The 25,344-nt window shown below is 43.4% G+C and overlaps 1 protein-coding gene across 2 annotated transcripts in view; it reads left to right on the top strand.

The window, feature by feature from the left end:
* LOC114431549 (neuroligin-4, X-linked-like) overlaps positions 1-21,130 on the top strand; it is an 81,249-nt gene extending 60,119 nt beyond the window's left edge. For both annotated transcript variants that reach the window (XM_028399085.1, XM_028399084.1), the window contains 3 exons: positions 13,332-13,517; positions 18,235-19,024; positions 19,941-21,130. In XM_028399085.1, coding sequence (XP_028254886.1) covers positions 13,332-13,517; positions 18,235-19,024; positions 19,941-20,838 — 1,874 coding nt within the window. In that variant the 3' untranslated portion in view covers positions 20,839-21,130. The remainder of the gene's footprint in view (positions 1-13,331; positions 13,518-18,234; positions 19,025-19,940) is intronic.
* The last annotated feature ends 4,214 nt before the right edge of the window (positions 21,131-25,344 follow it).

Raw genomic sequence — 25,344 nt, 5'->3', positions numbered from 1 at the left:
TGACTTTTGTGGCCATTTTTTGCCTATTTGTGACCCTGCTTCAAAACTTTTCACGCATCACAAACTTCATGGAATTGAGCTGAAATTCACTGTGTCCACTCAGGACACCATAGGGAATAGACGCATTCCAAAACTCTTTCAAAAGTATTACCGTGTGGCGGGGGAGTGGCCTCAAAGTTGACCGTTCGCCATTACAAAGGAACTCGCTGTGTTTTATGCAGTACTACCCATATACTTCATGCAATGTGGCCAAAATCTTACAGTACTGCCATGGACCCGAGTCTGAACACATATATATGCTAATAGGATGATACGGTCATAGCGCCACCTACTGGTAGCAGGAAAGTGTGGTTGTAAACATGTGTTTGTTGTACATCTCTGCAAATGAGAGGAGAGGAGGGCATAGCACAGGAGAGTATAGGAGACAAGAGCATAGGAGAGAAGACAGCGATAGCCCCGCGGATCGCAAGGTGCGCGAGGGCCCGCAATGCTGCTTGCAGCTTTAATTAGGGCCCGAGCACCGAATGGTGCAAGAGCCCTATTGAAACCCTTAGGATTATTATTTTTTTTTTTTTTTTTTTTTTTTTTTTTTTTTCCTCCTCCGAGATCGCATTTTTGGAGGCCTTAACATGCCCAAAAACTCACCAAACTTGGTAGAAAAATTCATTCGCCCGAAAAATTTTTAAATTTGCTGACTTTTGAAATGCACATATAAAAATGGCTCTATAGCGCCCCCAACGCGTAGCCCCTCTGGCCGGTTTGACACAGGATTATGAAAATTGGCACACATATGTATCACCTCAAGACGCACAAAAAAGTCTCTTGGACCCCCCCTCCAAACCCAACAGGAAGTCCGCCATTTGAAGGTTTGTGGCCATTTTTGGCGATGTGTGACCCTGCTGCCAAACTTTTCACGCCTCGCATACTTCAACGGATTGAGCTGAAATTCGCCGTGTCCACTCAGGACACCATAGGGAATAGACGCATTCCAAAACTCTTACAAAAGTCTTACGGTGTGGCCGGGGCGTGGCCTCAAAGTTTGACCATTTCTGAGGACACAGAAAGTCTCTATAACTTCTTCGTTTTCTGTCCGATCTGTACGAAATGTCACATGTATAATCAGAGTCTGACCCTAAACACATCTATACAACAATATTGAGGCTTTGACAGAGCGCCACCTACTGGCTACACAAAATGTTGTGTTTTCATAGGTTTTTCTGCCTGCCCCCCTGGCCTGTTTTGAGTAGGGTCATGAAAATTGGTACACATGTGTATCACCCCAAGATGCACAAAAAAGTCTCTTGGACCCCCCCTCCAAACCCAACAGGAAGTCCGCAATTTTGAAATTTCTGTTAATTTTTGGCGATTTGTGACCCTCCTACAAAACTTTTCACGCCTCGCATACTTCCTCCAAATGAGCTAAAACTCACTGTGTCCACTCAGGACACCATAGGGAATAGACGCATTCAAAAACTCTTACAAAAGTCTGACGGTGTGGCGGGGGCGTGGCCTCAAACTTGACCATTCGCCATTACAAAGGAACTCACTGTATTTATTGCCCTAATGCGTAGCCCCGCTGGCCAGTTTGACACAGGATCATGAGAATTAGCACACATGTGTATCACCCCAAGACGCACAAAAAAGTCTCTTGGACCCCCCCTCCAAACCCAACAGGAAGTCCGCCATTTTGACTTTTGTGGCCATTTTTTGCCTATTTGTGACCCTGCTTCAAAACTTTTCACGCCTCGCATACTTCATGCAATTGAGCTGAAATTCACTGTGTCTACTCAGGACACCATAGGGAATAGACGCATTCCAAAACTCTTTCAAAAGTATTACCGTGTGGCGGGGGAGTGGCCTCAAAGTTGACCGTTCGCCATTACAAAGGAACTCACTGTATTTATTGCCCTAATGCGTAGCCCCGCTGGCCAATTTGACACAGGATCATGAGAATTAGCACACATGTGTATCACCCCAAGACGCACAAAAAAGTCTCTTGGACCCCCCCTCCAAACCCAACAGGAAGTCCGCCATTTTGATTCTTTTTGTAATTTTTACCGTTTTCTGACCCTGCTATAAAACTTTTCAAACCTCGCATACTTCATGCAATTGAGCTGAAATTCACTGTGTCCACTCAGGACACCATAGAGAATAGACGCATTCCAAAACTCTTTCAAAAGTATTACCGTGTGGTGGGGGAGTGGCCTCAAAGTTGACCATTCGCCATTACAAAGGAACTCGCTGTGTTTTATGCAGTACTACCCATATACTTTATGCAATGTGGACAAAATCTTACAGTACTGCCATGGAGCCGAGTCTAAACAGATATATATGCTAATAGGATGATACGGTCATAGCGCCACCTACTGGTAGCAGGAAAGTTTGGTTATAAACATGTGTTTGTTGTATATCTGTGGAAATGAGAGGAGGAGAGCATAGCACAGGAGAGTATAGGAGACGAGAGCATAGGAGAGAAGACTGCGATGACCCCGCGGATCGCAAGGTGCGCGAGGGCCCGCAATGCTGCTTGCAGCTTTAATTTTTTTTTTTTTTCTTTCCCCCCCTTAGATCGCATTTTTGGGGGCCTTAACATGCCCAAAAACTCACCAAACTTGGTAGAAAAATTCATTCGCCCTAAAAATTTTGAAATTTGCTGACGTTTGAAACGCACATAGGAAAATGACTCTATAGCGCCCCCAACGCGTAGCCCCTCTGGCCGGTTTGACACAGGATTATGAAAATTGGCACACATATGTATCACCTCAAGACGCACAAAAAAGTCTCTTGGACCCCCCCTCCAAACCCAACAGGAAGTCCGCCATTTGAAGGTTTGTGGCCATTTTTGGCGCTGTGTGATCCTGCTGCCAAATTTTTCACGCCTCGCATACTTCATCGGATTGAGCTGAAATTCGCCGTGTCCACTCAGGACACCATAGGGAATAGACGCATTCCAAAACTCTTACAAAAGTCTGACGGTGTGGCCGGGGCGTGGCCTCAAAGTTTGACCATTTCTGAGGACACAGAAAGTCTCTATAACTTCTTCGTTTTCTGTCCGATCTGTACGAAATGTCACATGTATGATCAGAGTCTGACCCTAAACACATCTATACAACAATATTGAGGCTTTGACAGAGCGCCACCTACTGGCTACACAAAATGTTGTGTTTTCATAGGTTTTTCTGCCTGCCCCTGTGGCCTGTTTTGAGTAGGGTCACGAAAATTGGCACACGTGTATCACCCCAAGATGCACAAAAAAGTCTCTTGGACCCCCCCTCCAAACCCAACAGGAAGTCCGCCATTTTGAAATTTCTGTTAATTTTTGGCGATTTGTGACCCTCCTACAAAACATTTCACGCCTCGCATACTTCATCCAAATGAGCTAAAACTCACTGTGTCCACTCAGGACACCATAGGGAATAGACGCATTCCAAAACTCTTACAAAAGTCTGACGGTGTGGCGGGGGCGTGGCCTCAAAGTTGACCATTCGCCATTACAAAGGAACTCACTGTATTTATTGCCCTAATGCGTAGCCCCGCTGGCCAGTTTGACACAGGATCATGAGAATTAGCACACATGTGTATCACCCCAAGACGCACAAAAAAGTCTCTTGGACCCCCCCTCCAAACCCAACAGGAAGTCCACCATTTTGATTTTTTTTTGTAATTTTTACCGTTTTCTGACCCTGCTATAAAACTTTTCATGCCTCACATACTTCATGCAATTGAGCTGAAATTCACTGTGTCCACTCAGGACACCATAGGGAATAGACGCATTCCAAAACTCTTTCAAAAGTATTACCGTGTGGTGGGGGAGTGGCCTCAAAGTTGACCATTCGCCATTACAAAGGAACTCGTTGTGTTTTATGCAGTACTACCCATATACTTTATGCAATGTGGACAAAATCTTACAGTACTGCCATGGAGCCGAGTCTAAACAGATATATATGCTAATAGGATGATACGGTCATAGCGCCACCTACTGGTAGCAGGAAAGTTTGGTTGTAAACATGTGTTTGTTGTATATCTGTGGAAATGGGAGGAGGAGAGCATAGCACAGGAGAGTATAGGAGACGAGAGCATAGGAGAGAAGACTGAGATGACCCCGCGGATCGCAAGGTGCGCGAGGGCCCGCAATGCTGCTTGCAGCTTTAATTTTTTTTTTTTTTTTTTTTTTTTTTTTTTTTTTTTTTTTTTCCCCCTCCGAGATCGCATTTTTGGAGGCCTTAACATGCCCAAAAACTCACCAAACTTGGTAGAAAAATTCATTCGCCCGAAAAATTTTGAAATTTGCTGACTTTTGAAATGCACATATAAAAATGGCTCTATAGCGCCCCCAACGCGTAGCCCCTCTGGCCGGTTTGACACAGGATTATGAAAATTGGCACACATATGTATCACCTCAAGACGCACAAAAAAGTCTCTTGGACCCCCCCTCCAAACCCAACAGGAAGTCCGCCATTTGAAGGTTTGTGGCCATTTTTGGCGATGTGTGACCCTGCTGCCAAACTTTTCACGCCTCGCATACTTCAACGGATTGAGCTGAAATTCGCCGTGTCCACTCAGGACACCATAGGGAATAGACGCATTCCAAAACTCTTACAAAAGTCTGACGGTGTGGCCGGGGCGTGGCCTCAAAGTTTGACCATTTCTGAGGACACAGAAAGTCTCTATAACTTCTTCGTTTTCTGTCCGATCTGTACGAAATGTCACATGTATGATCAGAGTCTGACCCTAAACACATCTATACAACAATATTGAGGCTTTGACAGAGCGCCACCTACTGGCTACACAAAATGTTGTGTTTTCATAGGTTTTTCTGCCTGCCCCTGTGGCCTGTTTTGAGTAGGGTCACGAAAATTGGCACACATGTGTATCACCCCAAGATGCACAAAAAAGTCTCTTGGACCCCCCCTCCAAACCCAACAGGAAGTCCGCCATTTTGACTTTTGTGGCCATTTTGTGCCTATTTGTGACCCTGCTTCAAAACTTTTCACGCCTCACATACTTCATGCAATTGAGCTGAAATTCACTGTGTCCACTCAGGACACCATAGGGAATAGACGCATTCCAAAACTCCAGGAAAGTTTGGTTGTAAACATGTGTTTGTTGTATATCTGTGGAAATGAGAGGAGGAGAGAATAGCACAGGAGAGTATAGGAGACGAGAGCATAGGAGAGAAGACTGCGCTGACCCCGCGGATCGCAAGGTGCGCGAGGGCCCGCAATGCTGCTTGCAGCTTTAATTTTCTTTTGTTCCTCTTAGACTCACTGGCTCCGGCCTGCAGAAATCCTATCTTACGTAAGGATGAGCGTGTTCCGGCGACCCCCAACCGCAGACTGCCGCGGTGCCATGAAAACCCCCCTGAAGAGAAGCGAGCTCATTTGCATGATATCTGTGGGGCAGAACGTTCCCCAGATGCGAAGCTGATTAAAGAGTAATGTCGCTCAACAACTTGAGGGCAGAAAGGGAAAAAAAAAGATGGCCGACCACCAAGCTTTTGATGCTGCTGCTTCTCTCCCTAATTAACCCGTCTGAATCCTAATGGATGTGAGCAGCAGAAGGTCTCAAGCTTTTTAATAGACACCCCTCCCCCTACACAAAAAATTGTTTTGTTTGTTTAATTTATTTCAAATTGTTTATAATGTCAATAATGCACAATTATTCTATTATTATTACATTATTGTTATATTATTATTATTGGGGAAGCAGAATGTCCCACCGCCATCGCCGCCATCACCGCCATCACCGCCATCACCGCCATCGCCGCCATCGCCGCCATCGCCGCCATCACCCCTTTTGTTTTGGTAGTGGAGGTCAAGTTTCCTCACATCACATGATTGATTTTTTTTTCTGAATGAGCATCTGAGCAACTCCCGCCGGAATGATGTCACAAGCAGCTCAGTGCGGAGGTTGACCAGTTGAATCCTGATGGATTTGATAGCCAGGCTGTTGGAGGACAGATGGAGAGAGAGAGAGAGAGAGCAGCTGATGAACAAGGGGATTTAATGCCCTGTGACCCAGATCTGGCCAGAGCGGCCATGTGTGCCACCCACACTCTGTTTCCACTGCACAAATCTGCAAAGAAACAGCCAGCGCTAGCACAAGCTACTCCTTGTCACCCTGCTGCCCCCCCCTCCCACCAGCTTCCTCCCAGGCCCTGTCACGCATCACACACCTCTGCAATATGTATGCCATCCATCGCTATAGCAAAGGAGCGCTGCTCAACTTCTCATCCAATCAGCTGCTTTGTAATGTTCTTTTCTCCCATTACCAGTCTTTCGCCAGCAATAGTGGAATGGAAACTTATGAAAAATAAACCATATACTTCATGGTTTATTGGAGTTAGCGTCAGCTAGCATAATCAGAATCAGAATCAGAAATATTTTATTGATCCCATTCAAATTGACCAATTAAGCCATTCAAATTGACAAATCATAGGGCCTGTTAGGAAGATGTGATTTTTTTCAAAATGTAAATAAGTGAAAATTCTACTTCCTAGTTTATTGGAACAAGGGTTACTTTATGGTTAGGGTTAGCATTAGTTAGCATAAGCTATTATTATTATTGGCAGATTAACCAATCAGGGGCTTGCCATTTTTACATTATGTCAATAAATGTAACTAAGCCGTCTATTTCCTGGTTTATTGAGCCTAGGGTTAGCGTCAGCTAGCATACACCATTCAAATCGACCAATCATAGGGCCTGTTAGGAAGATGTGGTGACCAATCAGGGGGCTGTTGTTTTTTTACAGGATACAAATAGCTTTTTAATTTCACATAAAAAGCACAGGTGCTCCAAATGTCCCTCCCCGTATCCTTCCACCACATCCTGAAGGTCGGATTTTTATCCCGCCAGTACGACTTCAGTGACTCCTTCACCCTGTTTTAGAACCTTTTTTCCCAATGTTTCATTTGGTATTCCTCTCCGCGTGCCCTCATTCCATCCTCTGCTGAATGTGGATCTGACACGGTCGGCTAGTTTTTAGGGAGCAATTTGGAAATTTGGAAGGGACCCAGGCCATAGAGAAGGAGCTATAAGACATCACGTGGGCATCCTGTGTGAAGATGTGGGTGTCGGAGCAGCAGCAGTGGCCGCCCCCCCCCCCCCCCCAGGCACCTTGTCACAGATAGAAGTTAAAGAGAAGAAGAGGAGAAAATAAGGAAGTAGCCCTGACTCGGACTGACACATGGTCGCAGTCTGACAACTCTGCTGACATTTATGAAGTGACACTCAGGGAAGCAGCTCTCTCGCCTCAGGATCTCTCTCTCTCTCTCTCTCTCTCTCTGTGCCTGTGCTGGAATGTTATTAAAGAATTTTTCAAGGTGAATTTTTTATATGCCGTCCCTGCTGGGAGGTGAATTTAGCAGATGGGGAGCAAATGATTGGATGGATTTAAATTCAGTTTTTTTTTTTTTTATATATTAAAATTATTATTAAATAAAAAAATAAAAAGTAAAACTAAATAAAATACAATACAATAAAATAAACAAATAAAACTAAATACAATAAAATAAACAAATAAAACTAAAAATAACTAAATAAACAACAATAATAAAAAATATTATCCTTATTTATTTATTAAACAAACAAAGACACGACTTCTCTTGGTTAAGTCGTGATTGTTATTTTTTTATTTACAGTGAACAGTTTATGGATTTTACCTCAGTGAGGCGTCGAGTCGATACTCCAGAGAAAAACAAACGGACAGTGACAAATATTGAGCTGTCAGGACCACTTATACTGTTTAAGCTGGAGTAATGGCAGAAAAGTGCTTTCATTACATGCACGGCTAACAGCTGATAAGACGTTTCAAGTAGAGTTAAGCAACCTGATTTATTTACTTCACCTCTGCAGCGTTTCTTTCCTTTTGCTCACAGCGTTACCGATCGTATGAAAAATGCATCAAACACGAGCACAACACACTTCAGTGATGAAGTGTCAGCTAATACGCAGCTGGAGGTGATGTTTGATCACATAAAGCTTGCTACTTAAGTGCCGCTGTGTTGCTTTTACAATGGGGGAGGCATGGGGGGTGCAAGATATATCAAGATGAAGAAAAAAAATGGCGGAAAAACATTTGCATATCAAACATATTAATAATAATAGTCGGATTATGGCATTGATGTCACTTTCATTTCCCTGCGAGTGCAATGATCCGGATCTACGGCGATTTAGCCTAGCCTAGCTTAGCTTAGCATTACCGTAATTTGCCTTGAAAATGTTTGCACATATTTTTCATTATTATTATTATCATTATTATAATTATTTTGCTTTTTTTTCGTAGTGTATTTCCTTGTTCTCTTTAACCATTGTTATGTAGCTATTTCTTACTTTTTATTTATTGCTGGTATTATTATTATTATTTGTCCTCCCAATTTTGCACACTCATCAGGGGTGGCAAAAAATTTGATATTTTGTGGTTTTATTTTAGTTTACTATTTATTTTATTTTTATTTCTTTATTTATTAGATGTTTATTTATTTGTTTATTAATTAATTAATTGATGTATTTGATTTAGATTTTTCGTTTATATATTTATTTATTTGGATTTTAATGTATATATTTGTTTGTTTGGTTATTTTTGTGTACACATTTGTTTGTTTATGTATATATATTTGTTTATCTTACAGTTAAAAATCTTAGATTGTTTACCATTGTTTTCATGATTTCATAGCTTAATTCCCGTTGCCATGGCGATCAATCCTACCCCCCCCCCCCCCCCAAACATGCCTGGAAGTATTGACCTCTTTTCGCAGCCCACGTCCTCACGCGCGATCCCGTCATGTCGCCTCTCCGCAGACATTCTAATCCGTGTGTTAACACTCGAAGCTCCAACATCCGCACACAAACTCTCTTCCTGTTTCCTTTGATGCTGCAAAAAAACAAAAAAACAAAAAACAAATACATCGCTCATTGTCAAAGCAAACAGCAGGGAGTCGTCTTGTCCCTCATTATCAGGGATACAAGTCATTCTCATCAAAGGCTTTCTTGCTAAAAACAAAAAAATTAAGAGGAAAAACCCAAACAACAGATGTACATTGTTTACCTGTTTATTTTGTTTGTCTTCAAATAATCAAGCCCGGGCAGCATCTGTGTGTTTTGCTGACTTTTGTTATAAAATATTCAAAGCTACCTGCTTTCATTACAACATGATCCCACATCAACGTTTATTCTTGTAGCATTAAAGCTAAAATGCTAACGCTAAGTGTGATAATGACGTTGGCTTATTGTTTTGGCTTATTGGTTTATTTACTTGTTCTCTTTGGTTGCTTCTCAGTAGTCGGTGCCTTAGTCGGTTGGTTCTTGTTGATTGGTTGATTGGTATATTCTTGGTTGCTTGGTCAGTTGTTTCTCATTGGTTGCTTGATTGGTTGATATTTGTTGGTCAGTTCTCATTGGTTGCTTCTCATTGGTTGTTTGCTAAGTTAGTTGATTCTTGTTGGTCAGTTCACATTAGTTGATTGGTTGGTTTGTTCTGGTTATTAGCTAGTTCTTTGTGGTCGGTTGTTTTATGTGTTCCCTTTGGTTGGTGGGTCCTCATTAGCTGATTGGTTGATTTGTTTTCATTGGTACATTCTCATTGGTTGTTTGATTCATTTTTTTTCCAGTGACACCGGTTAAGGTTTCAGGGTGGATGCTTTAGTTGCGGCCATCTTGGAGGCACCTGGACCTGGAATCCTGTACAGAATGCTAATGCTAATGCTAATTATCTGCTTAACAGAGTCACAGCTAGACAAAATTATGGTGTCTTTTAATAAATTTTAGGGGGGTTGGAAACCCCTTTGGATTCACTGCCGCACCATCAGCAAGGCGAGTCCACTTGGGGGGAGCCGTAGGGGGAGCCTCCTTACCTTCCCTCGGCCCTGTGTGAGCGCGCTCTGAGGCACATTTGAATCCAACATACATAGAGCTGAGCTCAGCTGACCTTGCCAGGCTTATCCTCAAAATATATCCCTCCGATCATCCCTTTTAATAAATAGCATTTCTGCCGCTAAGGTGACAAAGAGCACTAGTATTACTACTCCAATTCTCACAACAGGGTGATAAAGGAGCTTTATCCTCTTTTAAGTACAGATGTGCAGATTATGTGCTAGCTGTACAGCCACATGTTTCTAATGAACATGATGTTAGCATGCATGCTACATGCTGACTATGAATATGCTGCCCACATGATGATGTTTTATGTTAGCACTGGGACCTGGAAGTCGTGACCATATAAGGGTCTATGCACAAGTCAGGCAAAATAATAATCCCCCCCCTCCCCTTCCCTTGTTTGCTTAATGTAGGTCAGTCATGACAAAGCACAGAGTGGACACGGCCGTGAGGTTTAAACAGCAACATAACGTCATGACCATAAATGGTTGGAAAAAAAAATTCTGCTTTTTGTTGGCATTTCCTATCGAGGGACTTAATCTGCATAATCTGAGCTGAAATTTTAAATGTTACCGCCAAAATACCATTAGCGTGTTATCAAAATGCCACGGTGTGTTTTGTACACAGGTTTAAATGGGAGGAAGGTAGTAGCAGCATCATGGACGAGGATGATGACACAAATGACAGGGAGGGAAAAGGGCACGACGGCACGGTGGCCACACGGACGGACTGCCGCCGATACCTCACCTAAGGGTCATTGGCACTTATGCAATGACACATTTTTGGTCCGCTAGGTGTGTTTCCTAGGCGTTGTCTTGTGACGTATCTCTCCGCAGTGGGGCTTAGTTGTGTAACCTCTTTTTTGGGTGGGGGCCACGGCGCTTTGACTAATCTTCGCACATCCCGGGGTGCACCTGGTAGGCAACAGAAATGAATGGGGTGGTGGCGGGGGTGCATGAGGCTGCCAAAGGCCTTGTTATCCTCCACCACCCCTGCCCCCTCCACCTCCCCATGACAAAGCGGATCTGCTTTCTATCAAAGAGCCACAGGCCACCCTCTCCTCCTTTCTTTACACCACCTCAGTTCTTGGTCAGCCTCGCAGGGATCAGGGGCTGTCACTGCCAGGCTTGGCCGCTGTTGAGCTCCCAGGGCCTGGCAAGGAGTCTGCGAGTGGCGGCCTCTAGAAAGCCACTTAATGGGTTTAGGCACATTTTGCTAATTTGTCAACAAGTTTCGGATGTGGATGCTTGGCTTTGCCCAGGCTTGGTTGGTTGGTCTGGCACTTGACTAGAAGGGATGACTACTGGTGGGTGAATCTTCGCCTTCGCATACTTGACTGTTGGTGCTCGCGGCAGCAGCCGGAAGGGAGATGCAATAGATGATAACTTTTTCTGGCACATCCAGTGCCAAGATGGTTAAATCTACAGGCACAGCCATGATTATGCATTATTCATGCGTGTGTGTGCTAGCTATAGCTTGTAGCTTGTATTTTGTAGTTTTGTGGCTATTGGCAGTTGTATTTTAGCATTAGCTTAGCATTAGCTAGCTTTCAACCATCACTTGTAGCAACTTGTACAGCAGGCTTTTGCGAGGCATTTGGCTAGTTATAGCTATTAGTGTGTAATTTGTAGCATTGTGGCTATTGCTAGTTGTATGTTAGCATTAGCTAGCTTTTAACCATCACTTGTAGCAACTTGTACAGCAGGCTTTTGCGAGGCATTTGGCTAGTTATAGCTATTAGTGTGTAATTTGTAGCATTTGGAAACAAGGTCCATCAGCACCGGTACCCCCCAAGGCTGTGTACTTTCCCCTCTGCTCTTCTCCCTGTACACCAACTGCTGCACCTCCAGCCACCAGTCTGTCAAGCTGATTAAGTTTGCTGACGACACCACCCTCATTGGACTCATCTCAGACGGGGATGAGTCTGCCTACAGGATGGAGGTGGATCGTCTGGTGTCCTGGTGTGCTGACAACAACCTGGAGCTGAATGCCCAGAAGACAGTGGAGATGACAGTAGACTTTCGGAAAGTGCCAGCTCCATCACCCCCCCTCACCCTGACAGACACCCCCATCTCCACAGTGGACTCTTTCCACTTCCTGGGTACCACCATCACCCAGGACCTCAAGTGGGAGCTCACCATCAGCTCCCTCATCAAAAAGGCCCAGCAGAGGATGTACTTCCTGCGGCAGCTGAGGAAACTCAAGGTGCCAGCCAGAATGATGGTCCAGTTCTACACGGCCATCATTGAGTCCATCCTCACATCCTCCATCACAGTGTGGTACGCTGGGGCCACTGCCAGGGACAGGCACAGCGACTGCAGCGTGTTGTGCGCTCTGCTGAGAAGGTGATCGGCTGCAGCACCTGTATGTCTCCAGGACTCTGAGGCGTGCAGGTCGGATTACAGCTGACCCTTCTCACCCTGGACACGGACTCTTTGAGCCACTCCCCTCAGGCAGGAGGTTACGGTCCATTCGGACCAGAACCTCACGCCACAAGAACAGCTTCTTCCCCTCTGCTGTTGGACTGTTAAACTGTAATTAATGCACTGCTCTGCACCTGTCACTTCAGAAGGTCACTTTAGTATAGTCACTGCACAATGACGACTATTTGCACTGTTTACTCCATCTTGCACTACTTGCACACGAGTACCACCTCACCAATCCATGTGGTACCTGTTACATTATTACATTATTACACTGTTCCATTCGTTCATATAAGGGTCTATGTTTACCATTTCATCCGCCAAGTATTTTATGTTCTGTTCATTGTATGTCTGTTATGCCATGTCTGTCATGTAAATTTAGCCTTACTTTAGTTTATTCACTTAATTTTATCTTAGTTTTTATCTTATTGCATGTTAATTATTATATGTTCTTTGTATGCACCAATCACTAAGGCAAATTCCTAGTAATGTGAACCCCCTTCACTTACATGGCAATAAACATGATTCTGATTCTGATTGTGGCTATTGCTAGTTGTATGTTAGCATTAGCTAGCTTTTAACCATCACTTGTAGCAACTTGTACAGCAGATTTTTGTTAGGTAGTTAGCTAGTTATAGCTATTAGCTTGTATTTTGTAGCGTTGTGGCTATTGCTAGTCGTAAGTTAGCATTAGCTTAGCATCATCTAGCTTTCAACCATCACCAATACCAACTTGTACAGCAGATCTTTGTGAGGGAGTTAGCTATCTATAGCTTGTAGCTTGTATTTTGTAACTTTGTGGCTATTTTAGAATTAACTTAGCATTAGCTAGCTTTCAATCATCAATTGTAGAAACTTGTACAGCAGGCTTTTGTGATGCCATGATGATGTATTATTCATGTGTGTGTGTGTGTGTTGGTCCTGTTAACTTTTAGCACTGTTGACTCCCACATGACATCAGTGCCAAAGACCCAAAGACCCCCCCAACAATAATAATAATAATATGCTTTCTCTCTCTCTATGTGTTTTCATCAGGGTTTCTAAGCACAGGAGACCAGGCAGCCAAGGGCAACTACGGCCTGCTGGATCAAATCCAGGCTCTCAGGTGGATCAAAGAAAACATCCAGGCCTTCAAAGGAGACCCGAAGAGAGTGACCATTTTTGGCTCTGGCGCCGGAGCGTCGTGTGTTAGCCTGCTAACCCTCTCACATTACTCAGAAGGTGAGATATATGGGGATAAATCCATTCAGGTTGACCCCCCCCCCCCCCGCCCCCCCGGCTTCAGAGACTCAAGTTGAGCTGCTTGTCTCACCTACTTAACTCCTGAAAGACTCTCTGAACCCTCAACTGACCATTTAAGGGTGTACCATTAAACCAGACCAATTTGATTGACAGGTGGGCGGGCAAAAAAATGAAATAATATATATATACAATTATATTAATAATAAATACAATAACTTAACTTAAAACTAACTAAATTAAGTATTTTAACATAAATTCAATCAATATGCATTCAAATATGCTTCCCGCGCTGGTGGAGACCGGCTGCTGCTTGCAACGGCTCCTACTTTTTGCTATTCTTCACTTTTATTTTTGTACAAAACTTCTCTCTACACACTTGTAGAGTATGGTACCGTGTCCCTGCAGTTTTTTTTATCAGGATTCTCGATGTTTTCTGCTTTTACAACAACATCCAGCGCAACAATGCATGAAGCGGCTCGCGTTGTTTACAGTAGGGAACAGCTGATTGCGCTGCGTAGCGCTGTAGTGTTCCCCAGGGACAGACACCAAATACCCCCGGAACTGGTTCGGAAGACCCGCCGTGGTTGCAGTGCCGGGAAAAAACGTCGGGATAAAAAGAGACGCTTCAGACCGGCTCTCCCCACCGTCACTATGGGAAATGTGAGATCTCTTCCCAATAAGATGGATGAGCTAGCGGCACTAACTCGCCATCAACGTGAGTACATGGAGAGCAGCGTCCTTCTGTTCTCCGAGACCTGGCTCACACAGAACATCCAGGATTCTACTCTTATGCTGAAAAACTTTCATCTGCTGCGGGCGGACAGAACAGCGGACAGCGGTAAGGGAAAAGGAGGGGGGCTGGCTGTGTATGTGAACGTGAGGTGGTACAAACCGGGACACTGCACTATTAAAGAACAACTGTGCAAAAGGGACATCGAACTGTTAGCAGTTAGCATGAGGCCTTTCTATCTACCACGGTAGTCTGGTCTCACATGTGATTGTAACGGTGGTGTACGTCCCTCCCTCTGCTAACCCCGACACAGCTTGTGACACCCTGCTCTTAGTCACCAACAGGCTGCAGACACAGCACCCACAGGCCCTCTTCCTCATCTCTGGAGACTTTAACCACGCGTCTCCCTCATCTGTTCTGCCCACATTCACTCAGTATGTCACCTGCCCCACTAGAGACAATAGAACACTGGACTTGCTTTATGCCAACACCAAGGAGGCATATTCTGCATCCCCCCTCCCTCCCCTGGGAAGAGCTGACCATAACATAGTCCATCTGCAGACTGTGTACACTCCTGTTGTGCACAGGCAACCGGCGGTCTCACGCAGAGTGAAGAGATGGACCGAGGGGAGTGAGGCTGCTCTCATGGACTGCTTCAACACCACTGTGTGGACAGAGCTTTATGACCCACATGGGGAGGACATTAACACAATAACGGACTGCATAACGGACTATATTAACTTCTGTGTTGAGAACACTCTTCCTTCCAAGAAGGTACGGTGTTTCTCTCAACAACAAGCCGTGGATTAACCCTGAAATTAAAGCTCTCCTGAAGGAGAAGAAGAGAGCTTTCAGGTCAGGGAATAAGGATGAGCTGAGGGCTGCACAGAGGGAGCTGAGGAGGAAGATCAGAGAGGGAAAAGCCAGCTACAGGAAGAAGATGGAGGAGCAGCTGCAGCAGCAGAACGTCAGTGGGGTGTGGAGAAGCCTGAAAACCATCTCTGGCTACAACACACCCCACTCACAGGCTGAAGGGGATCAGAAGTGGGTCAATGACCTAAACCTACACTTCAATAGGTTTGATGTAGCACCCACTCCTCCCCCCTTGCAGTCGCACCTCCACTCTCTGACTCCTGGCCTTTGTTCCTCTCCCACAGCCCCCCACACTCTTAGCTTATCACAACATCAAACCATTTCACACCCACACAGAGACAGTCACCCCCCACCCCCACCCCTGTCCTTCACAGCAGCCCAGGTGAGAACAGAACTCAGGAAGACCAAGACAAGGAAGGCAGCTGGACCAGATTCCATTAGCTCCAGGCTCCTTAAGTCCTGCGCAGACCAGCTGTGTGGAGTTATAGAGCACGTCTTCAATCTGAGCCTCAAGCTGGGGGTGGTACCACAGCTCTGGAAGACCTCCTGTGTGGTACCAGTGCCTAAAACACCGCACACCAAAGACCTCAGCAGCTACAGACCAGTGGCTCTGACATCCCACCTCATGAAGACACTGGAGAGACTGGTCCTGAGACACCTCCTCAACAGAGGGCTCCTCAATGGATCCGCTGCAGTTCGCCTACAGGCCTAATGTTGGAGTGGAGGATGCTGTCACCTTCCTGCTACACCGAGCTCTTTCTCACCTGGAGAAGCCCGGCAGCACTGTGAGAATCACCTTCTTTGATTTTTCCAGTGCTTTCAACACCATCCAGCCGGCGATCCTGAAGGACAAACTGGTGCAGACAGGGGTGGACCACCTGCTGTCAGAGTGGATCAGGGACTACCTGACAAACCGAGCACAGTTTGTGAGAGCCCAGAACTGTGTGTCTGACCTGCTTACCTGTAGCACGGGTGCCCCTCAGGGGACCGTCCTGGCCCCCTTCTTCTTCACCCTCTACACGTCGGACTTCAGACACAACACTGACGGCTGTGTGCTGCAGAAGTTCTCTGATGACACTGCGATTGTTGGTCTCATCAGTGATGACGACGACACGGAGTACAGAGGACTGACGCAGAACTTTGTGGACTGGTGTCAGCGAAACCACCTCCTGATCAATGCAGGGAAAACCAAGGAGATGGTGGACTTTCGCAGATGACACTCAGCCCCCCCCCTCACCGGTGAACATCCAGGGAATGGACAATTTAGCAGGTGGACTCTTACAAATACCTGGGTGTTCACCTCAACAACAAACTGGACTGGACTCACAACACAGACGCACTGTACAGGAAGGGCCAGAGCAGGCTCTACCTGCTGAGCAGACTGCGGTCTTTTGGAGTGAAAGGGGCACTCCTGAAGACCTTTTATGACTCTGTGGTGGCATCGGTCATCGTGTACGGTGTGGTCTGCTGGAACAGCAGCATCACTGAGAGGGAGAGGAAGAAGCTGGACAGAGTCATCAGGAAGTCCAGCTCTGTCCTGGGCTGCTCTCTTGACTCAGTGCAGGAGGTGGGTGACAGGAGGGTCCTGGCAAAACTAACATCCATGCTGGACAATGAGTCCCACCCCCTGCAGGACACCCTGTCAGCCCTGCAGAGCAGCTTCAGTGGCAGACTGCTCCACCCTCGGTGTGTAAAGGAGAGATACAGAAGGTCTTTCCTTCCTGCCGCTGTCAGACTGTATAATAAACACTTCTGATAGGTGCAATACTCACACCACAGTGTACAATAAATTATTTATTTAGTTTTTGATGCACTATGTACAGTTTATAAACCATTTCTACCTCCACTCACCTGTGCAATAACTGTTAATATGTAAACTGTTTATAATGTATATATCTTTTTATTGGTAGTCTATTTTATAATGTATATATCTTTTTCGTAACTTAACCCTTGCTGTCTGTATGCCGTTGCAAAAATGCAATTTCCCCATTGTGGGACTAATAAAGGTTTCTTAATCTTAATCTTAATCTTAATATTTAAATAATGAATTAGATATTGTAAAATAAAATACATATTTTAAAAATAATGTAGATTAAATATTTTTTAAAATAAACTAAATTAAATAATTAAAAAAATAAATAAATTTTTAATTTTTAAAAAATAAATGTAATTATATATTTAAAAAATAAATTAAATGTTTTAAATAATTCATATTAAATCTTTTTAAAATAAATTACAATTAAATTGTTTTTTAAAAAATAAATTACATTAGATATTAACAATAATAATTAGATATTTTAAAAATAATTAAATATTTTACAAATAATTTACATAAATATTTTTAAAAATTAAATTACATTAGATATTTGAAATAATAAATTAAATATTTAAAATATCTAATGTAATTTATTTTTGAGATATGTAAACTTTTTTACATATATTGACAGATTTGTTGCACTGACACCTCTGCTTCTGTCTGCCGGCTTTTTCCCACCATTGGCAAAATCGCCGCAGCTTGTGGGGGGAGCGGGTGAGAGAAGGGACAGCGTGACGGGGAGGGGGCAGTGGCGCGGAGGGCGAGGGCCCGATCATCACTGCTTGCAGCTTTAATTTAAAAATACATTTGGTTAAATGTTTAAAAAATAAATTACATTTGATATTTTACCAAAATAAATGAATTATATATTTTTAAAATAAAATAAGTATTTTAAAAATAATTTAGTTGAAATAATTTAAAAAAATAAACTAAATTAAATAATTGAAAAATAAATTACATTGAAATTTTGTAAAAAATAAATTTAATTATATATTTTCAAAACAAAATAAATATTTTCAAAATAACTTAGATTAAATATTTTTAAAATAAACTAAAGTAGATATTTTAAAAATAAATTCAATTAAACATTTTTAAAATTCATTCCATTATATTGACTTAAAAAAAAAAATATTTTTATAAGTCAAATTTTCTTTAAATTTGCATCCTAATGTTGTGTCCATAAAATCCTAGTGTATTGTGTCCTACTTGCTGATCGGCAGCGTGGGAAACGAACATTCACAATTATTGCTTATCACTGATACCGTTTCCCTGTTCAGATCTGTTCCAGAAAGCCATCATCCAGAGCGGAACGGCGCTCTCCAGCTGGGCCGTCAACTACCAACCGGCCAAGTACACTCGAGCCCTCGCCGAGAAGGTTGGATGCAACATGCTGGACACTATCGACCTGGTGGAGTGCCTGCAGAAGAAGAACTACAAGGAGCTGATAGAGCAGTACATCACGCCAGCTAAGTACCACATAGCGTTTGGACCGGTGATCGATGGAGACGTGATCCCGGATGACCCCCAGATCCTCATGGAGCAAGGGGAGTTCTTGAACTATGATATTATGCTGGGGGTCAATCAGGGCGAAGGGTTTAAGTTTGTGGACGGGATCGTGGACAGTGAGGACGGAGTGTCTGCTAACGATTTCGACTTTGCCGTCTCGGACTTTGTGGACCATCTCTACGGTTACCCAGAGGGCAAGGACACTCTGCGCGAGACCATCAAGTTCATGTACACCGACTGGGCCGACAAGGAGAACCCGGAGACTCGTCGCAAGACACTGGTGGCTCTGTTCACCGACCACCAGTGGGTGGCGCCAGCTGTGGCCACAGCGGACCTCCACGCCCAGTACGGTTCGCCCACATATTTTTATGCTTTCTACCACCACTGTCAGAGCGACATGAAGCCCAGCTGGGCAGACTCGGCCCACGGTGACGAAGTACCTTACGTATTCGGAATCCCTATGATTGGACCCACGGATCTCTTCAACTGCAACTTCTCCAAGAACGATGTCATGTTGAGCGCCGTTGTCATGACGTACTGGACTAACTTCGCTAAAACGGGGTAAGGTCCTCTGTCTATTGAACAATAACTCTTGATGCATGGAGTCATCTAATGGTTGCCTAGGTAACAAAAACCAGCGCAATTAGCATCAGACTAAATCGAAGTCAATGCAGCAATCTGAGATCTAGCAGATGAGGATGTATGCTGATGATGCTCTATTGTATTTGTTTACTTCCTCTCTTTTCCCCCTACAACTTACAGATTAGCATTAGTCTAAGAAATGTCCTCTGTCCGCTTATTGTGTCCTTGCCACTAGCACACCACCCTCTCTGGATGTGAGGAGTTTCTTATGGTTAATGGTCTCTTGAGATGCTTAATAACCTCCTTGTGTGTTTTGAATTAACGCGTTGCATCACCATAGCGACTGGCTCCAATCAATAGATAAATTACATAAAAGTATCCTTACGCAAGGTCGCAGCACCAGAAGTGGATCCTAGGGTTTTTAGATTGGGATGAAAGATTTTTGCACCTGCTCTTGTCATGACGATGGCGAACGCCAGATTACAGCGACACGACCTCGCTGGATGAAAACATATGCATTTTGCAGTTCAGTAAGCGCGAGAGGAGCCCCTTCAGTGTTTTCCCTGAAAAGAGCCATATTGTTGAAGCATATGTTGAGACGACAGGATACCACATGTTTCGCCTTAGTTCCATATATAGCCACCAGTTGGAAGGCAGACCTGGCTTCATGCCTGAGATGGCAGAATACACATGGGCTGGGGGGGGACTACTTTCTCTTTCTGCTGTACTAAAATACACTTTTAGAGTATAATAAGTATGATTGTTTTAGGGCCTGCGTCGTATTTTGAAAAATACAGGAGTGAGGTCATTTGTTGGTCTTTGGTGTTTTGTATCCTGAGTCCTTCATCATGTACCCTAGATTCAAACCGATTCGATGTCTTCTCCTTCTCCTCAGGGACCCAAACCAACCGGTTCCCCAGGACACAAAGTTCATCCACACCAAACCCAACCGATTCGAAGAGGTAGCCTGGACCAAGTACAACCCCAAAGACCAGCTCTACCTCCACATTGGCCTCAAACCCAGAGTCCGAGATCACTACCGAGCTACCAAGGTGGCATTCTGGCTTGAACTGGTCCCACACCTTCACAACATCAATGAGTTTTTTCAATACGTGTCCACTACGACCAAAATACCGCCACAGGATACAACGCCCTACCCTTATACGAAGCGGTTCCCGGGTAAAAACAGCTGGCCGTCCACCACGCGTCACCCGGGGGTCCCGCCCGCCAACACGAAGCAAACGACGGACCAGAGAAAGAGTGGCGACATGACCGAGGAGTCGACCGTAGTGATCGAAACCAAGCGGGACTACTCCACCGAACTCAGCGTTACGATCGCCGTCGGGGCATCCCTGCTTTTCCTCAACATCCTCGCCTTCGCTGCGCTGTACTACAAGAAGGACAAACGGCGGCATGAGACAAACCGCAGGGTCCCGACGCCGCAGCGCAACTCGGCGCAGACGAACGCCCCGTCGTCCGCCGCTAACGACGTGGCCCACCTCCAGAGCGAGGAGCTAATGTCTCTGCAGATAAAGCAGCAGCAGCAGGAACACGAGCACCACCACGAGTGCGATCCGCTGCAGCCCAATGATGCTCTGCGGCTAACCTGCCCGCCCGACTACACCCTAACCCTTCGCCGGTCGCCCGACGACATACCGCTAATGACACCCAGCACAATCACAATGATCCCCAACTCGCTGGCTGGCATGCAGCCCCTGCACAACTTCAACACCTTCAGCGGCAGCCAGAACAGTACCAACCTGCCCCACGGTCACTCCACCACACGGGTATAGCTCGACCTAATGGGGACAGGATGATGACCCCTAACCCCAACAAAAGGCACAGACTCTTAAAGCGGATAGTTTGCTACCGTTGCCTTGAATTCTTCAAGTTTTTCAAAAAGTGAATGTCACCGTAAAGATGGAAGGTTTTGCCAAAAACAAATGGCGGACCAGAGGGATGACTGTTAATATTGTTATGATAAAGCAACAATTATCCAATCATCATGCATCTGACTTTGGGCACAGAATTCTACATGCCAGCCTGAAATGTATTTATGAAAAACTTTATTTAGACACACAAACAACACAACACAACACAAAAAACAGGTATATAGTTGTATGTAAAAATGTATGTTTGTGTTTTTAGTTTAAAAAAATGTGTGTAAATATTAAAATATTCTTATTTTTTTTATTTATTGATTTTTTTTCCCCCGCCATTTTTGGGACATCACATTGCAGCCGTCTTGCGTCCTCTTTTTTAGACATTTGCACGTTCTAGTGAAGGAGACGAAGGAGGACTTGCTTACCACCTCCTCACCCCCCTGCCCGCCCTGCTCCTCTTACTTGTTCTGCTTCCTGAAGTTTTCCTTTGTTGTGACCGGCAATGTATTATTTAGGAAATGCAACAAAAAATGACATGTTTTTTTTTTTTTTTTTTTGGGGGGGGGGGGGTATTAATATTTAGTTATATGATATGTTTGTAAAGAAATATATGTTAGGTATTTCAAATTGTCACATGCTAGCAATATGTAAAGTATTGTGCCAGGCTTTGTGATATTTTTGGGGTTACAAAAAAAAGCAAAGGGAATGAGTGTAAATATTAATGACATTATAGAAATTACAACACAACTAACCACTTTGTTACGCATCCTAATATATATATGTATACATACACATATATGTAAATGTATATATATACATATGTATGTGTATATATGTGTGTATGTATGTATGTATGTCTATATATACATATATGTATATATATATATAGACTAGGGATGTCCCGATCAGGTTTTTTTGCCTTTGAGTCTGAGTCCGAGTCATTTGATTTTGAGTATCTGCCGATACCGAGTCCCGATCCGATTCTTTCAAGATAAATAGGATTTCAGACACGCAGCAGCTCATCGAGACCTCGCACCAAAAGCAACTGTCATACCTAGGCCTGTCATGATAACAGATTTTGCTGGGTGTTTAATTGCCAAGAGAAATTTTTGTGATAATCGATGATATTGTCGTTTTGAGACCATGTTCAACTAATATAATGATAACGACATATAATGCAAGTACACATTATTATTGTTATTATTAATGATATTAATATTAATGTTGATATTATTATTATGAGTAGTGGTAGGCCTATTATCATAGCTTATCTGAGTATAGTCATAGTCAGAACTAGAATGGGTGGCGCTGCAGCGAGTGCCGCCAGTGAGAAGGCAGAGAACTTCACTCGTACAGCGCGGACTGTCTCTGAGAGCAGGTTCTATACATGAGCATGTTTAGTGTCGTGGTGAATTGTGGCACAGTGTTGAAACGGTGTTGAGCAGCTTCACAGCTCTCTGTGTTGCTGTAACATCCAAGCCCTGCAGCACTGTGACGCACCGTGGCGACGCAGACAGCGAGCTGACCGTGGTCTGCTCAGAACATCACGTAAACGTCACACACTGAGTTAAAAAATAAGAACTACCTGTTGATTTGACACATTTTAAGACAGAAGCCACGGGCCATATAAAGTCCGACGGCCTTTATACGCTACGACGCACCGGAGTGATGCCTTTTGTCATCCAGTCTCTTTGGCAGCGAGAGGGAGAGAGAGAGAGAGAGAGAGGAAAGAAACCAGCATGCAAATGTAATTTAACGCAGGCCGAAAAACTTATCGAGCCCATTTAATTTATCGTGCAATTAATTGATTTATTGTTTATCGCGACAGGCCTAGTCATACCCCTACACTACAGGACACAGAGCCACCCTGCACAGAAGGCGTTAACTTTGAGAACCCTAATAAATATATATCCGAGTCCTGATCGGGAGGTAACATCCGATTCCGATCGAGTCTGAAATCAAGTAATCGGGCCCGATTTCCGATCACGTGATCGGATCGGGACATCCCTAATATAGACTTACATACACATACATATCTATATATATATACACACATGTATGTGTATATATATACACACATACATATATATGTGTGTGTGCTTATATATACATACATATATATGTAAATACATCTAGAAGATTTTAAGGTACATTTGTAAATTGTATAAAAAAATTGTAAGAAGAAAAAGATCTATTCTTGCCATTTGGTCTCTGAAACCAGTCAAGGGTTTTACCGTAGAGTAAAAGTAAAAGTCCTTCATTTGTCTCCTCTTCATTTGCGGTTTTTGCCTTAAGTGATAATAGATTTCTGGCTGGACACGTGTATAAACTTTTTCTGCAACATTTTTAATAAAATATCACAGTATTTTCTAAAAACACAAAGTGACACAAAAGGTTTTATTCGTTTTGACTGGGTGCGTGTTTTGTGTGTTTATCAACATGAAAATAACAAAAAAAATTGCAAAAAATAAAAAATAATTGACTTGAAGCTAAAGTGACAAGCAGGGGGTGGGGGTGGTGGGGTGGGGGGAATCGCCTTGATGCATGAAATTGTTTGATCCATAATACATGATGGTGCAAACACGCCTTGTAGAATATTTATTTTTTGTGTGTGCAAACAAAAGCTGAGCAGCCCCATGCTTAGGGTAATGGGAGGGTGGGGGGGTAGGGATGGGTGTGTGGTGGAGGGGGGGGGAGGGGTGGACTCGACTGGAAGTTAATTAAGCCAGCAACAGCGCTCCATCACTCAACCAGGGTCCCAGAACTGTCATTCAAGCTCTCCAGGCAGCTATTAACTGAGGCGTATCGATTGCCACGGCGACAAGGTAGCTCACCGAACAGGGTGGGTACAAGGGGGCGAAGATGAAGGTTTTGTGTGTGTGTGTGGATTTTGGGCTACACAAAACCACGACAACATTAAAATGCAGGTAAACACCTCAGCAGGTTGATTGCATTTCCCCTCCCCGGGTGGCTGCACGCTTAATAGGAGGAATATGAAATATGACTGTAAATGCAGTTAGAGTGGCCGAGGCACTAAGGTAGTAGTAATGTCCCACACACACACAAAATACATTTAAAAATAATAATAAAAAATGTTCTATGGATTTTTAGGACCTGAGTACGAAACGTGCGAGAGGGATTATGTTATGATTATTTTTAATTTTATTTGTTATTATTATTATTTTTTTAATTTTATATGATTATTATTTATTTTTTATATTGTTTTTTGTTTTTTATATTATTATTTTTTATTTTTTATATTAGTTTTATTTTTATATTATTTTTATTTTTGTATTCGTTTTTTATTTTTTTTATATAATTATTTTAAAATGTTTTTATATTGTTTTTTATTTTTTCATATTATTATGTTTGCTTTTATTTTTATAGTATTATTTTTTGTTGATTTTTGATATTAGTTTGTATTTTTTATATTAGTTTTTTAATAATAATAATCACATCAATGGAAAAAAGCTTGCAGGTTATGCAAAAACTTGGTGCATTTTTGCCATGTCATGGCTGGTCACAATCGAGTCAATGATAGTGCTTTAGTTAGGGAAGTCAATGAAACAATTTTTGTCTTTTACCAAATTTTCCTAACACCAACTGTATATTTTTTTTATTTAAATAAAACGATTTGTGGCTAAAACAACTGATCTGTAATACGTGGTGCGTTCATGTGCTGAGGGAATGTAGATCATGTTCATGATTAAATGAAGGGTTAAGTATGTTGGGCTGCTTTCCGTTGCTGAACATGACGAGCAGATGTGCCGCCATCTTGCTCGCCAAGCTGTCGCAGGGTTGGATCCGGTCCAACTCCAAGAGCCGTTTCCACGACAACAGATGAGGGGATCAGTTCAGGATTTGTGCTACTCCTGTTTAGCATCAATTGTTGCCATTTTTTTGTCATGCATGACATAACTAAACATTAGCTTTAGCACATGTTCTTCATTAGGTTTTAACCTAGCCACAGCTTTGAAGCCTACAACTGAACTATTAGCTTTAGCATCTAACTTTAAACAGGCAGATTTAACACCTAGCATAGTAGCTTTGGTGCCTAAAACAGATCATTTAGCTTTAGCACCTAGCTCAAACCAAGTAGTTTCAATGATTTAAACTAGCCAACTAGCTTTGACACCTGATGCTAAACTATTAGCTTTAGCAGCTAACTCTAACCAAGTAGCTTTACTGTCTAAAGTAATTAGGCTAATTGTTACTAAATTTAGCTACAGGTTATTTACTATTTACTGTACCTTTGTTAGCTTCCATGCTAAACTATTGGAGAACAGCAGCGGTTTCCATAGCAACAATACACAAAACCCAAACATCTGGCACAGATGGCAGCAGGGAAATATCATCACAGCTCTGGAGCCTGAGTCAGCGCGTCTGATGGGAACAACCATAGCATGCAGCATCATG

Source organism: Parambassis ranga, chromosome 2, assembly GCF_900634625.1.
Source record: "Parambassis ranga chromosome 2, fParRan2.1, whole genome shotgun sequence".
NCBI lineage: Eukaryota > Metazoa > Chordata > Actinopteri > Ambassidae > Parambassis > Parambassis ranga.
This window is presented reverse-complemented; position numbering and strand designations above follow the sequence as displayed.